This window comes from Lissotriton helveticus, chromosome 5_1, assembly GCF_964261635.1.
Source record: "Lissotriton helveticus chromosome 5_1, aLisHel1.1, whole genome shotgun sequence".
NCBI classification, from domain to species: Eukaryota; Metazoa; Chordata; class Amphibia; order Caudata; family Salamandridae; genus Lissotriton; species Lissotriton helveticus.
In genome coordinates this window covers 2,055,159,597-2,055,180,999 of record NC_136065.1, presented here as the reverse complement: position 1 = coordinate 2,055,180,999, position 21,403 = coordinate 2,055,159,597, and the positions used below count along the sequence as shown (strand labels likewise).

General features: G+C 51.5%; 1 protein-coding gene and 1 long non-coding RNA gene across 2 annotated transcripts in view; one reads left to right on the top strand and one right to left on the bottom strand.

Moving 5' to 3' along the window:
* Positions 1–21,403, bottom strand: part of LOC144756279 (uncharacterized) — a 385,761-nt gene that overhangs the window by 166,873 nt on the left and 197,485 nt on the right. The gene's annotated exons all lie outside the window — the stretch shown is intronic.
* LOC144756278 (uncharacterized) overlaps positions 1–21,403 on the top strand; it is a 411,513-nt gene that overhangs the window by 209,361 nt on the left and 180,749 nt on the right. The window contains exon 7 of the mRNA XM_078645939.1: positions 11,348–11,475. Coding sequence (XP_078502065.1) covers positions 11,348–11,475 — 128 coding nt within the window. The remainder of the gene's footprint in view (positions 1–11,347; positions 11,476–21,403) is intronic.

The following is a 21,403-nucleotide window of genomic DNA, read 5'->3' as shown; positions in this document are numbered from 1 at the left end:
GCTAAGAAGTCTCTGAGCTTCTCTCATTGACATCCAGGACTGAGGCTGAAACATCAAAATACTTTGGACTCATCGTTATGGAGATGAAGTGCTGAATAGCACCGTATCCAGAATGTCCCCAAGAAAGGGGAGCCCTTCCATAAGAGTCAAAAACATTGATTTGTTGAGTGAGTACCCCAGCATCCTCTGGAGGTGGTCCATAACTGGTGAGCCTGTCTTCAGCAGCCAGTCATTGAGGTAGGGTAAAACTGGTATACCCAACCTCCGAAGGTGCACTGCAACAACCAACATCACTTTTGTGAACACAGGAGCGGCGCTGGTAAGGCTGTAGGGGTGCACAGAAAACAGAAATGCACGCAGCCTACCTTAAACCACAGTTCGAGTTCATGGAACTGCATGCCGGACATGTTAAAAGGGCTTTGTACAGGTCCAGGGCAACATACAGTATCCTGGATTCAGGGCAGATAGAGCTTGGGCCAAAGTAAGCATTTTGAATTATGTGGCGTACGTCGCTAAATGCAGAAAGATAGCAATTCCCTGAAACATGTTGGACATTTATTTGGGTCATAGGACCATAAAGTCCAAAAAGATCAGTTTTTATTTTATTTTAATATTCACTATGTCCCCGTGAATAAAAGGGATACCTCTGGAACGGAGTAGGATTTTTATCTTCAAGTCCCCCTGACTTACATCTCTTAAGGGCTCCCTGAAATACGGTTGAGCCCACCCTGACCTTTAGGAGTTAGGGTGAACCCGATGACGAAGCATGACAACAATAGGGTGTGTGAGGGTTAAATAACAAAAAGGAATTGCTTCCATTCCGCATTTAGCGAAGTACGCCACTTAAGGATTTAAGTAGCTTCTAGAGCTCCTTCTTGGTAACACAGTTGAAAGTTGGCATAGATCTCCATTTTAGGCATGTGATTGACCTCAACGTTGCTCAAGATGAAATTAGAGCTAGTATTGACGAGCTATTGGCTTAAGTAGCACTTTCCTAGTTGCAAGTGCCCGATACCCTCTCGGGTGACAAGCCACGCTCTATAAATACTACTTGATTGATAGGACTAAAGCCTCTGCTTCGAGTGGCCCAGAACAGTATTCCCTTGGAGGATATCTTACTCTGCATATCTGAGTAGTCTGGTATTTCTGAACCCAAATTTCAAGGAATGGAATCGACTGATTATGGCAAGCTGGCAGAAAGACCCAGAAGGCAGGTATGTAAAAGAAAGATACTTTTTTAAGGAACAAGTTACGAGTAAGGAAACCCTACCTGGATCTAGGATGCAACCAGCTCAGCCCCCATTTGTAGACAGAAATTCAAGCTGGCACAGACAGAACAATCACAGTAATTACATCACACATTTCCCATGATGCACAACATTCCACACTAATCTAGAACAAACACACCAGGCTAGAACAGAATACACGATACCACATCAAATTTACCAGGTGTCAACTTGCAGTTGTAAAAACAGGACTGGGGCTGCAGGACAAAGGTACAGACCAACCTCTGCTCACCAAAAGCATTACAGGAGGTGCAGACAGTGCTCCCCAAACAGCCTTCAGACTCTATCCCACCCTGCACCCCCTGGCACCCACCGCCCATCCACAGATATTGATAACCTACACAGATATATACCAGTGTTCAACCCTCCAGAAGCGAGGATACCCATCTAAAAGGATCCGGTAATACCTGGTCAAACAATCTAAAAGAAACAGGTTAGTGTTAGATTCCTTACCTTAGAATATCCCCAGGCATCAGGCTGGATCCGGAAAGTTTTCGTCAGCAGTATCCTTGCACGTCGGTTGACGTCGTCTGCAGCTCCGTGTCAGTCGTCGGCGTGATCACCGGGATGACGTCGGAGTACTTAGACGTCAGTTCTTGTTTTTTCCGCACCAGCAAGCACAGATCCGGGTAGAGCAGTACTCTTAGTTACTTTTGACTAACTTTTTGGATCTCTTTTTCGAGTCTACTGACTCCTGGTGGCGTATGGATGCCTGGCTTCAAGCCGTGTGACGCCTGTCACCGCCTGATGTCGGTGACCGACCCCCACCATCGGTGTCTCTACTGCCTCGGGGACGACCACGACGACAAGTCGTGCCCCGACTGCCGGGCCTTGAGCTCGAAAGCTTGGCGGGAGCGGTCTTGCAAGCTACTCGAGATACGGCAGTCGGCTCCGCGACGCTCGATGAGGAAGTCGAGGAACTGGTCGCGGAGCCGCAGTCATTGCTCATCGAGTCATCGCCAGCACTCGTCGGGCTCCAAGTCCTCCGGTAAGTCGAGGCACTCCAAGAAGAAGTCGAAGAGGCGACATCGCTCTTCAGACTCCCCTCGCCGCTCACGCGACCCGGCTGAGGGTTCGGCCACTGGCGCCGCCTCCAGGCCCATACCGATTTGTCCCTGGCCTGCGAGAGACGCCGGAAGAGATTCGTGATTTCCTCATTACCATGAGGACTCACTTCCCTCCGTTGAGGCCTGCCGGCACGCCTTCGGGCCCCGCAAACCCGACTTGGGGCCTTGGTCCAAGCCCTCCACAGTGCCCCCTTTGGATCGGAACGTGGCCCAATGCCATCGCCCGGCTCCGGGTGACCCTAGCTTTCTGTCCGTGCATCCCACCCCCTAGAGCCTGGTGATCCAGGCTTCTACGTCTCAGACCGCATTCCCGACCGCTCCCCCGGATCGGGAATCCAAAAGGTTTGATCAGTTTGGGAAGAAACTATTCTCCTCAGAGTTTGGGGTTTCGGTCTAACAACACCGCTTGCCTTTTGGGCCGTTATACCCACTCTTTGTGGGACATGGTTGTGGACGTGTTGCCCCAGTGCCCGGAGGAGGCCCGGGCTCAGCTCGCCCAAGCCCTTGCGGAGGGGCGGGATGCAGTGCGTTATTCCATCAGGTGTGGACTGGATACCACCGACTTGCTGGCAAGGGCGATTTCCACGACTGTGGCGGTTCGCCGCCACGCCGGCCTGAGGTCCGCCAATTTCTTGGGCGATGTCCAGGTCACGCTCATGGACATGCCCTTCGATGGCCGTCGCCTCTTTGGAGACAAAGCAGACAGTGCGAATAGCGGCGAGGGCTTGATTGGACGATCGTAGTTGGCGCGTGGGGTTGTAAAAGGACAAACGCGTGTGGAGGCATTCAGGTCCTAGGTCGTAGAGGGCTTTGTGTGCGTGGGTGAGGAGACGGAACGTTATTCTCTTGTTGACGGGGAGCCAGTGGAGGTCTTTCAGGTGACCGGAGATGTGAGTTTGACGGGGGAGGTCTAGTATGAGTCTAGCTGAGGCGTTTTGGATGCGTTGGAGTTTTTTCTGTAGTTTGGCTGTGGTTCCGGCGTAGAGGGTGTTTCCGTAATCCAGTCAGCTTGTGACCAGTGCGTGGGTGACCGTTTTTCTTGTTTCGGCGGGGATCCAGCAGAAGATTTTTTTTAGCATGCATAGGACGTTGAAGCACTATGAAGAGACGGCGTTGACTTGTTTGGTCATCGAGAGGGAGGAGTCTAGTATGTAGCCTAGGTTGCGTGCGTGGTCCGTAGGTATGGGTGCGGTTCCCAGGGCCGGTGGCCACCATGAGTAGTCCCAAGCAGAGGGGGATGAGCCTAAGATGAGGACTTCCGTTTTGTCCGAGTTCAGTTTTAAACGGCTGTTCTTCATACACTCGGCTACATCTTTCATTCCTTCGTGTAAGTTGGCCTTGGCGGTGTTTGGGTCTTTGGTGAGGGAGAGGATCAGCTGGGTGTCGTCTGCGTAGGAGATGATGTTGAGGATGCGATGGATGCGAGTGGACTCATGTATACGTTGAAGAGGGTGGGGATGAGAGATGATCCTTGTGGTACGCCGCAGATGACTTCGGTGGCCTCTGATCTAAAAGGGGGGAGGCGGACTCTCTGGGTTCTTCCGGCGAGGAACGAGATGATCCAGTCCAGTGCTTTTCCTTGTATTCCGACGTTGCTGAGGCGTTGTATGAGGGTGTTATGGCAGACTGTGTCGAAGGCTGCGGAGAGGTCAAGTAGGATGAGGGCAACTGTTTCTCCGTTGTCCAGTAGTGTTCGAATGTTGTCTGTTGCTGCGATGAGGGCGATCTCGGTGCTGTGTTTGGCTCGGAAGCCGGATTGAGATGGGTCGAGGGAGCTGTTAGATTCGAGGAAGGCGGCAAGCTGACTGTTGACGGCTTTCTCAATGACTTTGGCAGGGAATGGGAGGAGCGAGATGGGGCGGTAGTTCTTAAGTTCAGTGGGGTCTGCTGTGGGTTTCTTCAGGAGGGCGACAAGTTCGGCATGTTTCCAGCTTTCCGGGAAGGTGGCGGAGTTGAGGGAGCAGTTGATGACGTCTCGGAGATGGGGAGCGATGATGGAATCTGCTTTGTTGAAAATGTGGTGCGGACATGGGTCGGTTGGCGATCCTGAGTGGATGGAGTTCATCAGGCGGATGGTGTCTTCAGTGGTGATTGTGTTCCAGGCACAAAGGTTGTTAGAGGGGGGTTTTGGTTCGCAGGTGGGTGGAGTGGACTGGTCTTCAGATTGGTTGTCAAAGCTGTTATGTATGTCGGCAATTTTGTTGTGGAAGAATGAGGCTAGGGAGTTGCAGAGGTCTTGGGAGGGAGTGATATCGTTGGTGTCGGCGGTGGGATTGGTAAATTCTTTGACGATGTTGAATAGTTCCTTGCTGTTGTGGACGTTGTTGTCAAGTCGATCCTTGAATGCTGCTTTCTTGGTGGATCGGATCAGTTGGTGGTGTTTGCGGGTGGCGTTCTTGAAGGTGGTCAGGTTGTCAGTTGTTGGGTTTTTTCACCAGGTTTTCTCGAGGGTGCGACAGAACTTCTTGGATCTCTTAAGGTCATCGTTGAACCAGGGGGCTTTTTTGCTACCTTGCGTGATTTGATGGTTTTTCAGGGGTGCAAGTTCGTTGGCGCTGTGGGTGATCCAATGTGTGAGGTTGGTGGCTGCTTGGTTTGGGTCCGATGACTTGGCGGGAGGGTTTTGGTGAAGCAATGTGAAGAGCTGGTCGGTGGTAATTTTGTTCCAGTTTCTTCTGGGAATTGGTTGTGGGAGGTTGTGGGTCGTGGTCTTTTTGTAGTTGAAGTGAACGTAGCTGTGGTCCGTCCAATGGAGAGCTGTGGTGTGGTTGAAGGAGATGTGCTTGCTGGAGGTGAAGATTGGGTCCAGCGTGTGCCCGGCATAGTGGGTGGGGGTATCAACAAGTTGTTCGAGTCCGAGGTTGGCCACGTTGTCCAGAAGGGTGGTGGTATTGCGGTCGTTTTTATTTTCCAGGTGGAAGTTGAGGTCTCCCAGTAGAATGTAGTCTACGGAGGGGAGGGCGTGTGGGCTGATGAAGTCAGTGATGTCTTCGCTGAATTGTGTGCGGGGTCCAGGTGGCCTGTAGATGAGGGTGCCTCTGAGTGTGGTCTTGGGGTCAGTGTGGATCTGGAAGTGAAGGTGTTCGGCGGTAGTGAGGTCATCGTCTGAACTGGTTGTGATGCGGATGGTGTCCTTATGGACGATGGCGATGCCTCCTCCTGTTTGGTTGGTGCGGTCTTTTCGGATGATTTTGTAGCCGTCCTGGATGGTTATGGTGATGTCGGGGGCTGATGAGGCGTTCATCCAGGTTTCTGTAAGAAAGGCGACGTCCGGTGATGTAGTGTCGAGTAGGTTCCAGGATGCATTTTAGGTGGTTGGTGTTGGAACTCTGTTTGGAGTTAGAGGATTTGGTGTGGGTCCTGATGCAGTTGAACTTGCAGGAGAGGCAGGTGAAGGGTCCATGGCTGTGTCCTGGGGCGGCTTCGTAGCAGTTAGGGAATCGGCCAGGGTTAAGTGCTGAGAGGGTAGCGGAGTCCTAAGTAATGCGGGTGGAGAGGGGTTTGCGTGGGCCAGGGGGTCTGTCGCTGGGCGCGGTCCAGGCGCGGACGGGCGTAGACGGGCTTACCTTTGGAGCACCTTCAGCGCGCATGGGGAGCGTCCGCTGCGCGTGAACGCTGCGCGCAAAAGCATCTGTCATATGTGGATGGTGTTGGGGGGGAGGGGCGAGGGAGGAGCAGCTGGGAGGCGGGAGCGGGGTGGAGAGCCGGGCTGGGAGGCACCACAACAACAACAAAATGGCAGCAAGCCCAAATGCGATACAGGACGAGATTGGGGCACAACCTGGAATCGCTATTAAATGGGCAGTGGCGCCGGTACAATCAAGCACAAATAGTTGAAGCAGGCAAAGCGAGCAGTGCACAGTTTTACAGTTAATGCAGAGCAGTCTATCAGCATAGCGCTACGATGACTATATTATCAGGCACAATAAATTATAACAGTGAGCAGAGCGAGCAGTGCGCAATTCCAATAAGGCAATGATTAGTCAGGCAGAAGCGCTACGATACCACTTCTAACAGTAGGGAGCAGCGTGAGGAGCGACCGCTTCTGAGCTAGGCAGGACGGTCAAGCTCGTTCCTGGGCCAGAAGTAGGACGTGGTTGCTACTCCCAATACTTTCTGGTAACCAAGAAGGGCAAAGGAGGCCTACGCCCTATCTTGGACCACCGGAGCGTCAATGGCATCCTCCGGAAGGAAAAGTTCAAGATGCTGACTTTAGCTCAGGTCCTAGCTGCCCTAAACTCTGGAGATTTGATGGTAGTGTTGGACTTGCAGGATGCATATTTCCATATCCCCATCCTGCCGGCCCACCGGCGCTACCTGCGGTTCACGGTAGGCCACGAGCACTTTCACTTTACCGTGCTCCCCTTTGGCCTTACCAGCGCCCCTCGGGTGTTCACGAAAGTGTTGCCGGTGGTCGCAGCTCATCTGCGCAGATCAGGGGTTCCAGTCTCCCCCTATCTCGACGACTTGTTGTTGAAGGCGGGCTCGCCCCAAATAGTCGTCTCTCACCTCCAGACTACGGCCGACCTCCTGCACTCGCTGGGGTTCTCCATCAACGTGCCAAAGTCGCACCTGTGCCCCTCTCAGAAGCTCTTTTTCATCGGAGCGGTTCTGGACTTGGCGCAGTTTCGGGTTTATCCTCCCGAGCAGCTGGTTCGGGATATTCAGGCACTGATTCCGATCTTTCATCCTTTATCCCGAGTTTCGGTCAGGTTGATGCTGCGGCTCCTAGGGCTGATGGCCTCCTGCATCCTTCTGGTGCATCATGCCAGGTGGCCGATGCGGGCTCTGCAGTGGGACCTGAAGTTTTAGTGGGCACAGCGTCAGGGCAACCTGTCCAACCATGTCCTGATCTCGGGGGTACTGCGAGTCAGTTGCGGTGATGGCTCACGAACTGAGATTGGGTCAGCAGCAGATCCCTCTCACTACCCCAACCGGAGCACGTAGTAGTGATAGATGCGTCCCTACTGGGATGGGGGGGCCACATGGGAGAGGCGGAGATCAGAGGCCTCTGGTCTCCGGCGGAGTCCCGGCTCCATATCAACCTTCTGGAGCTGCGGGCGATCCATCTTGCACTGAGGCCTTCCTACCCTCTGTCCGGGGAAGTGTAGTGCATGTGTTCACGGACAACACCACTACCATGTGGTACTGCAACAAACAAGGCGGGGTGGGGTCATGGACCCTATGTCAGGAGGCTCTGCGCCTCTGGACATGGCAGGAACACCAGGGCGTCACCCTGGTGGTTCAACACCTGGCAGGTGCCGCGAACACCAGGGCAGACAAACTCAGTCGCCGGTGCATGATGGATCACGGATGGCGTTTGAATTCAGACGTGGCGCAAGGTCTCTTTTGGCAGTGGGGAGAGCCTTGGTTAGATCTATTCGCCACTGAAGAGATCGCACAATGTCATCAGTTCTGCGTGTGGAGCTGCGGTCTGTTTTACCCCTTTCCGCCTATACCACTTCTGCCCAGAGTGCTGAAGAAGATCAGGTGAGACCGGGCCCAAGTCATCCTGGTGGCTCCGGACTGGGCACGAAGATACTGGTATCTTGAGCAGCTCAGCATGTCAGTCCCTGATTTGTCTGCCTCTTCAGGAGGACCTTCTGTCGCAGCAGCAGGGAACGGTCCTCCACCCAAACCTATCCAGTCTCCACCTACATGCGTGGAGATTGAGGGGCAACAGTTGAGGCCATTTGACTTGCCTCCTGAAGTCTGTAATTTTATTCTGGCAGCGAGGCGTCCCTCCACAAAATCGGTATACACCTGCAGGTGGAACAAATTTGTGGCATGGTGCACAGCAAAGGCTGTGGATCCACTTTCTGCCCTCCTTTCAGAGGTTCTCCACTTTCTTCTTTCTCTTGCCCAGCAGGGCTCTGCTCTGGGCACTATCAAAAGCTACATCTCGGCCATTTCAGCCTTCTTGAGGCTTCCTAATCAGCCTTCTCTTTTCAAGTCCCCTGTTGTAAATAGATTTTTGAAAGGCATCACACAAAATGTTTCCTACTGTTCCTTTTGTGATGCCTCAGTGGGACTTGAACCTTGTACTGACTTATCTGATCTGTGCTCCCTTTGAGCCACTTCATAACTGTCCTCTACGTCTTCTGACTCTTAAAACTGCATTCCTGGTTGCTATCACACCTGCCAGGAGAGTGAGTGAGCTCCAGGCTCTGTCTCCTAAACCTCCTTTCCTCTCTGTCCATCCGGACAAAGTTGTTCTGTGGACTCGTCCTCCTTTCCTGCCCAGGGTGGTTACAGCTTTTCATATCGGGCAGTCCGTCACCTTGCCCACATTCTTTCTGCCTCCGCATTCCTAGAAAGAGGAAGAGAGGCTCCACCGTCTGGACCCAAAACGCGCTCTCTCCTATCTAGACTGCACACGCTAGTTCAGGGTGGACGACCAGCTCTTTGTCGGTTACGTGGGCGCTAAGAAGGGAAGGGCAGTGTACAGGCGGACCAGCTCTCGTGGGTCATTTTGTACATCAAGGTTTGCTACTCCTTGGCAAAAAAGGAGAATCCTGTGGGGCTACGCGCCCATTCCACTCGGGCCACAGTGGCTACTACTGCCCTGGGTCGGGGAGTCCCCTTGCAGGACATCTGTCAGGCAGCTACGTGGGCCTCGCTGCACAAGTTTACTAAGCACTACTGCCTGGACAGCCAAGTCCGGAGGGATGGCTTTTTCGGCCGTTCCGTTATCCAGGACTTTCTGGTGTGATCTTGGTTTGCAGACCCACCACCGGGGTTGGTATTGCTGGGGTATCTATTATAGGGTAAGGAATCCAACACTAACCTGTTTCTTTCAGATGCACAAGTTACTTACCTTTGGTAAGAAACGGTAGTTAGTGTTAGATTCCTTACAACCCCACCCATCCTCCCCGTTCTGCGAACCGAAATCTGGAGTTAAGGACATCCCTTTCAGGGCCCTAGTTTTATGGCACCAGTGTTGGTTTCTATCATGGCTCTGCATTCCTGGCGTGGAAAGCTATGTACAGAACTGACGTCAGCGCGCCAGGACGGCATCTATGTACTCCGATGACGTCTTCCCGGCGATCACGACGACGACGACTGACGCAGAGCCGCAGATGACGCCTGCCGACGCGCAAGGGTACTGCTGACGAAAACTTTCCGGATCCAGCCTGACGCCTGGAGATATTCTAAGGTAAGGAATCGAACACTAACTACTGTTTCTTACAGATATATCATTACTGAAGGTAAGTAACTTGTGCTTCTGGAGACATTAACATGTGATCTCCGTTATCTATGGGAAGAAACCAGCCATAATGGTTAATTGGCCCAGGTATCCTCTGCGGAGATAACAGGAACTCATTATGTAGGCCTAAGTCTCTCTGGAGCAGGGATCTCCCAATGGGGAGCAATGTTCTCATTACCCGATTCTGCCTTACATGAAAAAGAGTTTCACTTTCCATTCAAGAGCCCTGCCCCCACAGTAACTACAGTCGCAGAGTGCATCTCCTGAAGATGGTTTAATGGCACAGGAATAGAAACAATTAGAATATGAAAGTCATCATCCTGTCCAAAGGGGGGGGCTGAGAAAACTGAGCAAGAAGATGTGCATATAGCAAACACATCATCTGATCAACCCCAGGAACAGAAGAAAGGATCTGGCAGATACATCACTTACAGGATTTAAAGGAGTGTGCATCTCTAAACTCTCAATAAATGTAAATTTCTGCTGTGCAAAATATGGGGTCGATTAGGATGGCGGATGGAGTTTGTCCGTACGCCATCCTGTCGGGGGTAGGGACCGTCCACCACAAGGGCGGAGGTTCCGTGCCCCGAATTAGGATGTATCTGCCACAGTGGCGGGTGCATCCCACATTTCTAACATTGCATCGGACGGTGCTTATAGCACTGTCAGCCGCAATGCTAAAAAGGCATGCTGTGCGTTTCAAAGCACAACATGACAGGCACCGCGCGGTGCCTGCCATGTTGTACTTGGCAACGCAGTGCACCTCCCCCCCCCACTTCACCCTGGTTGCCCACAATGGGCCCCCAAAGCAAAGACCGTATGCCTTTCCGCAGTGCCGCCACGGAAAGGCATACCCCACAGCCCATCCTAATATGGCTGGCGGTGTCTGATAGACACCGCCATCATAAAAGAGCTTTTCCGCCACGGTCGCAAGCCGACCGCGGCGGACGGTGTTTCTGTCCGCCACGGTCCACCCCGCCATTGTAATATGGCGGGGGGAAATTGAGAGCGGACGGGCATGGATGGTGGAGGGATCGCCACCGCCTGCATGGCGGTGGCGATCCGTCCTCCATCCTAATCGGCCCCTATCTTCTGGTATTCTAGATGGAAGGAAGAAGGAAGTGGAGTGGAACAAGCACCAATATTCAATAAAGGGCGCTTTGTTCTGTGTGCCAACAGCCAAGTCATCCAGTCCTAGACAGTACTGCAGCTAAGAATCATTTCTTTGAGCTGATTGCATCCTAAACGTTACAACTAGCACACGCATGCGTTATTTCACTGAGCCAATCTTGTCCTAGAGTTATTAAATTCTGCACTCACATGTCATTCCACTGAGCTAACCATGTGCTAGAGTTAATGCATTCTTTCCACACGTGTCATTCCACTGAAGTAATCCTGTACTAGAATTATTAAATTTTGTTCCCCCATATCATTCCATTGAGCTGCTCCTGTCCTGGGTGTGGCAAGTTCTGTAATACTCTACTTATCTCTTTTAGTGTATTTCTAGAAAAGATAGACTCTAGCCCTCTGCCATATGCCCTATGGCACTCCACTGAGCACCACTAACACTACACATCAAAGTCTGCTTATCCCTGTACTAGTCTAGTCCTAGTTCAGAAAGTCTCAGAACCATTGAAACTAATGACAAAAGACCTCCCCTGAACAGATACTTTCATTTCCTGGTCATCTCCACTGATAGTAAGTCTTTCACCTGCTCTGCTTCAACTGGTTATGTAAGATCCTACGTCTCTAGATGCATACTTTTCAGGTTCTCTTCTATTTTGTAGATTTCTGGCAAATGGCACATGGTGGCAAGGGCCACCTACTATCCCGAAGCAATGTTTGAAGGAAAAAATCCATGGCTAGAATTTTCACTGGAGGAAGAGAAGCTGGTGATTCATGAAGGCCGCGACGAGTAAGTGAAAACCCAAAAATATACAATGTAATCAATGGTCAGACCACTTAATGTAACAGCATTTTTTACCTCCCTAACCATGGACACAAACCAGTACTGTCAAAGGTCAGATGGGGTCATGAATGATGTAATATGTGGCATTATCAGCAGTGGATTGCGGGTGCGCGATATATAGTTAGTGCAACTAACTATATATGGAATTTCATTGGTTTTATGTCAATAAAATGTCCAGCTAACTATATATGGTCTCTAACCTATGGTTTTTTCAGTGAATTTTCAAGGTTTTGTAAATGCAAATTCCTAACTATATATGGTCTATAACCTATGGTTTTTTCAGTAAATATATATATATATATATAACATTTCTATGGCAAAATGAAACCCCTCATTTTGTTCCTTTGCAAATTAAATGTTTTAAGTGTTAACACTTTATTCCAATCAAGATGACTTCAGGTGTGCCATACTTTTGTCATAAGTAAGACTGTTAGCGCTCTAGTTGTTCTTTAGAACACTCTGGGACATTCTGTCACTGGGCTATAGTTGGGCTACATCTGGCTGATATTTGGGCTACAGTTGTTTTTTTTTGTCTCTGGTGGCCATCTTTGGGCTACATTGGGCTACATTGGGCTACATTTGGGCTCTAACATATATATAGCCCAATGTAGCCCAATATATATTTTTCAAAGTTAATTTTCGTAAAAACCACTGGAGCATATATCTTCAGACATAGCAAAGGCACATCGGGCTACCAGTCCCTACAATTTTGCCAAGTTTTGTGGAAATCCATTCAGCCGTTCGAGCTAAAAGTGAGTCCAACCGCCCTATGGAAAACTCAATGTTAAAAACACGTTTTGGGACCCCCCTTTTTTCTCGGCCCCCGCTTGACGAAACCCCCCCAAACTTTCAGGGGACGCTCGAAAAAAAAAGTGCCATTTTCCTGAAAGTTTCAGCCAATTCCGTCCATCAACGCCATAGTTATTCAACATAGAATTTTCAGAAATCCCTATTCAAAAAAATCCTAACTATATATACCTACTGGCGACCGCCAGTAGGTAATATATATATATATATATATATATATATATATATATATGTATATATATAAATAATTAGTGTAATTAGTGTACTGATCGCCCGGCTAGAGCCCTGGTTGATGGTAGCAGGCGCGTGTAATTTTGTTGAATGAGAGAGTTCAGTAACAGAGCGCAGGAGAGGCTGCAGTAACGTTATTTACCAGGCCTCCAGGTGAACGAGTTTGTCAAGCCCCTAGCACACGGCCACAGCAGACTATCTTCTGATTAATGTACGACCCACATGGCATGAAGGGCGGAATGTAGCACACACCCCCAGCGTTTCTCACGCCCCCAGCTTGCCCCTTGATGCGGCGCAATTGCGTTCACATGGCATGAAGGCCGGACACATGCCCCCAGCGTTTCTCACGCCGCCAGCGTGTCCCGCCCGCAGCGAGCCCCTTGATGCTGCGTAGCAACGCAATTGGCGCTTGTATGTACGACTCACATGGCATGGAGGGCGGACACACGCCCCCAGCGTTTTTCACGCCCCCAGCCCACGATGTGATGGCCGTACCACACGCCCCCAGCGTTAGTCACGCCCACGCCCACAGAACAACGCAGACACGCCCACAGGGATTACTTTGCTGGAACGGTTCTTTTACCTTTTAAATGTATAGAGGAGTTGGCCTAACGGCTAAGGCGCTCGACCTCGGACCTGGGGATCTGCGGTCGAGTCTTAGTAACGACGCCAAACATCCTGTGATCCTGGGCAAATCACTTAATCTCCCCGTGCCTAACAAAAATATATGTGTCCTCATGTAACGTAACTGGCGATCTGTAAAGCGCTCTGATAACCGATTCAGTTTGGGTCAAGTTCGCGCTATATAAAACTCTGCAAAAAAAAATAAAAAAATATATAATATATGGTGGCCGTCTGCATAGCGTGGCTCAGTGGTTAGAGGCGGCAGACCCGGAAGCTGAGATCGGCCGTGGACCAGGGTTCGATTCCCCGCCTCGGCGGGTCTCGGGCTCAAAATTCCACGGACTCGACAATTCTCGCTCCGGTGCCTACTCAACTCACGGGGTCACACTCTGCGACTCTGGGCAATAGCTTGCTTAATCTCCACTACGCCCCCTCGCGGCGGGATGCCTGGCTTTCACCTTGTGGATACCCTGCCGGGGTATCTCACAGGGGAATACCAGGACGGGTTCCCTAAGCAAGCGCCTTGAGACCCCTGGGTGATTCGTGCGCTATATAAATCGAAATACATTTACATTTACATAGCCTATGTCCTTCTGCTGCAACTGCCCTTTCCAACGCCGTATTGGGTGTTGTGATTGGTGCTGTGGTTCCTTAGATTACCCGCCTCAAAGGTTTGGGCTCTCTCTTTATAATATTAGTATGGATATATATATATATATACACATAGATGTGTGTATATATATATCTATATATATATAAATATAGATATATATATACACACACACACACATACATACATATATCATTTTTTCCCATACTAATGCAGCCCCCAAATGGAGGCTAAACAATGTAATTGCAAACATAAAGAGTGTCTTTGCCAATACATAAAAACACAAGAGGGCATGTAGCACTTGAACTCTGCTATTTATGAGGAGTTTACTCATTAAAAACAAAGAAAAAGACTTGCAAATACTTAAACATTGTTAGCCTACAGGCTGCATTGCAAACAATAGCATGGAAAATGAAAGCATTTTCAACCATAAAAACTGGCACCGTGCCTTTAAGGCAGCCATGACCCCCAGCTTTCCATCATGCCTCAGGGGTGACAGTTAGGTCAGTTGTTCTTTCTGGCTCCTTCTGTCAGGACTCTGGATTCACAGCTCTATACATTTTTGGCTTTTCTGTAAAAAATAATCAGATTTTTGGGGGTTTTCTTGACTTCACTCGACGTCTTTGGACATCTGAGTACAGGTTAACCCATTTTTTTGTGGCAGAAGTACTCTTTTTTGTCAGAAATGCCTTCTTTATTCGACCCTTGCCCTGCCTGTGGTAAGAAGAAGGCCAAGACAGACACACATGAGGGGTGTATTCTCTGTCTTCCGGATTCTCACTCCCCAACCTCCTGTCTTCACTGCAGGAAGCTGTCTAAAAGAACTCTAAAAGACATGGAGAGAAACAGTCTTTATAGCCTCTCAGAAAGAGGTAGGTCGCCTGTAAAGACCAAGAAAAGGGCGCCTTCGACATCAAGGAGCAAGGTCCCGGTATGGTCTCCTTCTGCGTCAGACTCGACGCCGAAGACTCCGGCAGCGGGATCGTCGTCGAGGGACCGGGCGCATTAGCGCCGCTCTTCAACTTTCAAGGCCAAGTCTCTGTAGGCGTTGGATCAGCGTCCGGAGTCGAGAGAAGATCCTCCACCGTGAACTCTACAGTCCACGTCGAGGTCTCAGCGTAGATCGCCGTCAAGACAGAGATCAACTGATGTTCCATCGTCGACGTTGAGGCAGTCCCCTCCGTCACTGCCAGCAAGACACTCGACGTCGAGACACCAGTCTCCGTCTGTACTATTGCCAATGTGGAGGCACATCCCTCCGTTGAAGGTAAGGAGCTCGACGTCGAGGGAAGCCCTCTGTCGAAGCGTAGAAGTTAGACGTCGAGAGACAGCCCTCCATCAAAACAAGCACGGTCTCCGTTGAGGCAGAGGTCTCCGTCGAGGCATCATTCGACATCGAGGCACAGTGCCCCGTCGAAGAGAGCACGACCGACGTCGAGGCAGGAGTCTCCGTCACTGAGAAGATAGACGTCGAGGCACAATCCTCTGTTGCTGCCGAAGTCGAAAGGATAGAAGATCGGGGTTGAGGTCGAGGCACAGGTCTCCATCCAGACAATCAACGCGGGGACACACGCATTCAAGATCAGCGTCAAGACAAAGATCTGCATTGCAAGCGACGTCGAGACAGAGGTCTTCGTCGGTGTCAGTCCCAGCAAGCCTATCTCCGTCTCCTTCATCGACTTCGAGAGCAGGTTCACGCCATTCCATCTCCAGGTCTCGTACTCCGAAAGTGGTTATCTCATCTTCGAGTAGCCAGGTTTCACACTCTGGTTTTCACCATGCTGCAGAAGCTCGCCAGGTAGTTACACGGTCTCCATCTTGTTCCCCTCATAGAGCACAGAGGCCTACATCTGTCCATCTTTCCCCCAGATGGTTGCAACCACTACATCATTGGGCTGATCGTACATGTCCTATGGAGTCTAGAAGGGAACCCAGTCCGGCTCACAGGTCTCCGCGAGCTGGCCTAGCCCAAGATGTAGATTTGTCACCTCCTAGAGGAAGAGCTCGTACTTCTTCCCCTGCACCAGAGCCTAGGAGGAGGTCAAGATCGTGCATCAAAAGTAGAAGACACAGATCACCAACTCCATCGACCTGCTCAACGTACTCCTCAAAGAGAGACTATTCGCCCACCCTTAAGGATTGCCCACCACAGAGGATATCTCCGGTGGATGACGTGAGCACTTTCCATGACGTGCTTGCCAGGGGTGCTTCCAAGCTAAACATTCCCATGCCGGTTCACCAAAGAACCTCTTCAGTCATTTTCAAAACACTGAATCAAAAGACGTCCTCTCGTCCATTACTGCCTCTGGTGCCGGGGCTGCTGAAACCAGTTATGGACATTTTTCTTACGCCAGCCACGCTCAAGACTGCACCAGTGAGAATTCTTAAGAAATATCACCCGTCAGAAGAAGATTCTGATTTCTTAAAGTCGAATGGGCGGGCCCCCCCCCCGGCGGACAGAGACGAGGTAGGCCACAATCCTCGAGGAGGCAGTTTGGGCGGCTGAAGAGGACGAGGGGCGACTGGCAGTTGAGACGCGCTGGACCCAACTTGAGGGTGTGAGTGAGACCGGGCGGCTGCGGCCTGTAGACTCCTGGGACATTGCGGAGACCAGAGAAGACTAGGGGGCTGGCTGAGTCCGGGGGATCTGGGGGGCTGCTGTCGTTCCATCCACTCCCCCCCCCCGCCCCGTCGGGTGTGTAAAAACAGGCCGACGCAGGAGGTGAAACAAATAAAAACAACATAATAACGGAATTACAAGACAGTTCAATCTGCTAATGCTCAGGGAGGGCCTGCCATCGCTGAGTCTGGTCGTATAACGGTGGGCCCAGATGGCACCCTCCGGGCGGAACTTGAGACGATCCCAACCCAGAACCAGTTTTCCCCACTGTGTTTGGTGCAGGAAACGCAATCGGACACGGGGGGTGCCGCCGGCCCAGCTGATACGCCTGCACAGGACAACTGACTGGTAAACCTGAGGGTTCGTATGGACCAAGGAGGGTCTTGGACACTGAGTATCTCCACGCTTTAATCTGGGGGATCTGTATGGCCAGACGAGTTGGAAATGGGGTTGTTCCCTGGAGAAATAGGAGCATAATGGTGAGGGGGGGGTCTGGGCACCGGATTATCGCAGGGATTGTATTATTGTGCCAATCTCAGTTTACAAAGCCGACTGGAGAGTGCTGCCGTGGTCGGCTAGGCCTCGGCCTGGCAGGGAAGGGATTTTTCTGGACTACTACGTATTATTTTGTTTTGCATAACGTTTATTCATTAACTGTAGGTTGGCAGGGAGGTTCTGAGGGGGGGGGGAGCGTTTTTTGGGCGGGGTTCGAGGTCTCCCAACCAGGCCTGGATTGGGGGATGCGGTACTACCGCCTGTGGGTGGGAGAGGTTGAGGGTTCCTGTTTTGATTTGGGGAGGGTAGCTGCCGGGTCCATTTCTAATTTTGCTTTGCAAAGTTTATGTTGTTTGCCTAGTGAGAGGTCAAGTTGCAATGTGGAGGGGGTGCCAAAGGGCACCAGGTGGGGGATGCAATGTCGGAAGGTGCTAAAAACATGACAGGTGATACATGCAAATACAAACTACTAACATGGAATGTTAGAGGGCTCAATAACAGGGTTAAGCGGATCAGGGTGGCCACCTATCTCCGTCGGTACGGTGTCAGTTTTGCTTTCCTCCAGGAAACGCACCTCTGGGGGGATTGCCTTAAGTATGTCCAGCGTAGATGGGGTGGACAGTTTTTTGCCACATCTTATTCCGGGTTTGCTAGAGGGGTCCTGATTTGGGTGGCTTCGGGGGTTCCCTTTAAAGCCATTCACTCTAAACTGGACCCAGAGGGCAGGTTTGTTATAGTGGTGGGTACCCAGGATGGACGTAGTGTATGCTTGGTGAACTTGTACGCCCCGAACACGGATTATGGAGAGTTTTTGGGTTGAGTGCTGGGACAACTGGATGTAGACCCTGACATGGAGCTCCTTATAGCATGGGATTTTAACTGTGCACTTGATGGAGATTTAGACAGATGCCCCCAAAGTTAGACGCCAAGCCCAAACTGAGAGAAGCATTGACCCAGATGCTCAATAGTTATGATCTGATAGATGTTTGGAGGCACCACAACCCTGCTCACCGGGTGTACTCGTGTTACACGCCAGCTGACAACACTCACAGTAGGTTAGATTATTTCTTTCTTCAGGGTATGGTCATCGACCGGGTAGAAAAGATCCACTATTTGGCGCATTACCGGTCTGATCACTCCCCGCTCTTGCTTACATACTTGGTGGGTGGTCCTCGACCCAAGATCCCGCTTTGGAGACAACACGGAGGCCCTCGGTGATCCCACTTATAAGGAGGCTATTTTGCAAGGACTCGAGGCATATCTAGCGGTGAATTGGGGGTCAGCTAGTACAAGGGCGACTGAATTGGATGCCATGAAAGTGGTCATCCGGGGAACTTGCCTGTCCACGGAAGTAGGGGTTAAACGGGTACTGGAAGGGGAACTCCGAAGACACGAGGACCGATTAGCAGAGTTGGAAAGGGACTTCCCTACAGATAAAGAGAAGCGGCCGAATGGACGGCCACGCGACAACAGTTAGGGGACACTTGGGCCTCCCTTGGCAAATTTAATAGGACAGCTAGCAGGGAGAAATGGTACGCAAAGGGCGACAAGGCTGGGAGACTATTGGCGCGCTTGATTCGAGCGGAAACCCAACCCCACCCGATCCTGGCGCTGCAAAATGAAGTAGGCCTGATGGTGTATACCCAGCAGGCGATTAATGAAGGGTTCCGATCCCACCTAGATAAAATATACTCGGACTCCCAGCCCTTGACAGATGCCGAGGACATGGACAGGTACCTCGAGGTGATACAACTGCCCAGCATCGATGCGGATAGACAAGAGGAACTGTGAGGGCCACTCCAGGAGGAGGAATTGCGTGCCGCGATTGCCCATCTGCAGACGGCAAAATCCCCTGGGATGGACGGACTCGCGGCCGAACACTATAAAAAGAGTTCATGGGTGTTTTGGTCCCGAAACTCCTAGAAGTGGCAATGGAGGCCTATGATTGGGTTCTGCTCCCGGACTCCATGCGAGCAGCGACAATAGTTATGATCCCCAAGCCAGGGAAGGATCCGCTTCTCCCGGGATCCTATAGACCCATATCCATGTTGAATGTGGATTTAAAAGTTATCAGCCAGGTGTTGGCCTCTAGACTCCTTCCCTATCTCCATCGCCTGGTCAATGACGACCAATCAGGGTTCATTCCGGGCCGAAAAAACCCTGCGGAACATCCGCCGCCTGGCTCACGTCATGCATACATTGGAGGGACGGGCCGGACAAAGCACGCTGGTATTTCTGGATATCGAACAAGCGTTCGACTCGATCCGCTGGACCTACCTCTGGAAGGTGCTTTTAAAACTGGGACTGGGGGAAGGATTTGTAAGATGGGTTCAGCTGCTCTATGCCAGACCCGTGGCCAGAGTCTGCACAGGTCGATGTATCTCGGATGAGATACCTATATCGAGGGGAACGCGTCAGGGGTGCCCACTCTCCCCCCTGCTCTTCGCCCTGGCGATGGAGCCGTTGGCATGCTATCTCCCTGCGGTGCTTGGGGGCCGGGGTATTCGAGTGGGGGCGGTGGAGCACGTGGTGTCCTTGTATGCGGACGACGCACTGATCTATCTGAGCCAGCCGACGCAGTCACTGCCGATCTTCATGGCCGCATTAATGAACTTTACGGCCGCTTCTGGCCTAGCGGTAAATAAAGCGAAATCCCAGCTTTATGCGATTGGAGAGCAGGCGAAATGGGGGGGGGGGGTCCCGCGTCCAGAGATAGCACTCCCATGGGTAGACGATACTCTTCGCTATTTAGGAATCTGGATTGGTCGTAATTCGGCCGCTTTCTTCCAACATAATATGGGACGGATCATACGGGACCTGCAGGGGAGCGTCACCTTCTGGAACACCCTCCAGCTCTCCCGGATGGGGAAGATTGCCTTAATTAAGATGGTGGTCCTCCCGCGCTGTCTATACACTATGCAGGGGTCCTTTTACGAGATACCACACCGGGTTTTTCGGGAATTGGATTCCCTCCTAATCCTTCTACTATGGAATGGGAAGAGATGCAGAGTGAGTTTGGAGGTCCTGAAACGCAGGTGGGGCCGCTGGCGGTCTGGAAGTCCCCGACCTGGAGCTGTATTATTTCGCCTCACAACTGCAACACGCGATCGCCTGGTTAGATGTGGACCCCTCTTGGGAACGGTCCTTGCTGGCAAGAACTTACGGGAATGGGCAACTGGGAGTGCTGCTTTGGCAGGTAGGAGGGTGGCGAGATCATTCCCCCCCCCCCGCTGGCACGGTTGGTGGCCACAGTCTGGGATCGGGTGGTGAGACGCCTCATCCATAACAAGCCATTCGCCCCTGACTTGGATCTGTGGTTGGTGCCATCCTTTGCCCGGATTGCGCGGGTCATGTCTACAGACAAATGGGTAGAGGGAGGGTGCTTGATGCTGGTGGATCTGTACCCAAACGATAAATGTATCACTTATCAGGAGGCGGTTAGCACCTTTGAGCTTGGTCCAGGACAATTTCTTCAATATGCTAAAATGGCGCCGACTGCGCAGCAACTATGGCCCACGTTCCCAGATGCCCCGGCGCACACCCGTACTTTGGTCACTATGTTGGCCATGGCGGAGGGTCGGAAGTTCGTGACTCACTTATACAGGGCTCTGCGGCCCTTGGCGATAGAGGGTAGATGGCAGCGTGCGTGTCCACAGGAGATTACTCCCCGTGAATGGGAAAAAATACATGAGTGTGAGGAAGGTGTCAGTGAGCAACCGCTTTAAACATATCCAATATAATATTATACACATGACCTACCTCTCCCCTAAGCGCCTCCAGACCATAGACAATACCAGGGATGCCCATTGCCCGAAATGTCGCAACCCCTTGGCGGACTTTGTGCATATGGTCTGGGCGTGCCCGGTCCTCCAATCATATTGGGTGTTGGCTCTGGAGGTCTTGGCGAAGGTGTCGGGATGGGTAATAGATTTGGACCCACGCCCCTGCCTCCTAGGTTTAATCCCCCGGGACCCCAAGCGAAGGGTGAGCAGACGGTTTTTGATACTAGGCCTGGTTCCAGCCCGTCGCCGTATTGCTAATCATTGGTTGTCCCCACAGGGTCAGACACTGCTGAAATGGAAGACAGATCTGAGGGAATGGGCGCTGGCAGAAGAAGAGCACATGAGGCACACAAGGAAGGATGGGAAGCTACCTGAGGTCCTACAGGCCTGGGGGGTGATGTTTCAAGAATTGGTGGGATTGGATACCCCTTTGACGCAAACTATCTCGGAATTGGGAGACTCAGGGCGGGGAGAGGCTCAGTCTCTGGGCGAAGTGACACATGGTGACCCCTTATAGGAAGCGGAGGGCATAGATCCTATTTTACACCCTTTAATTTACTTTTTGACCAAGATTAGGTAAACAGAACACACAAAGGTTTTTTTCCGGACCCGGCAGCGGGAGGGGGAGTGTGGGGGGGGGGGGGGGGGTGTTGGGGTTAGAATAGGGTGGGGGAGAGGGGGGTTAAAGGAGTTTCCATAGAGTTT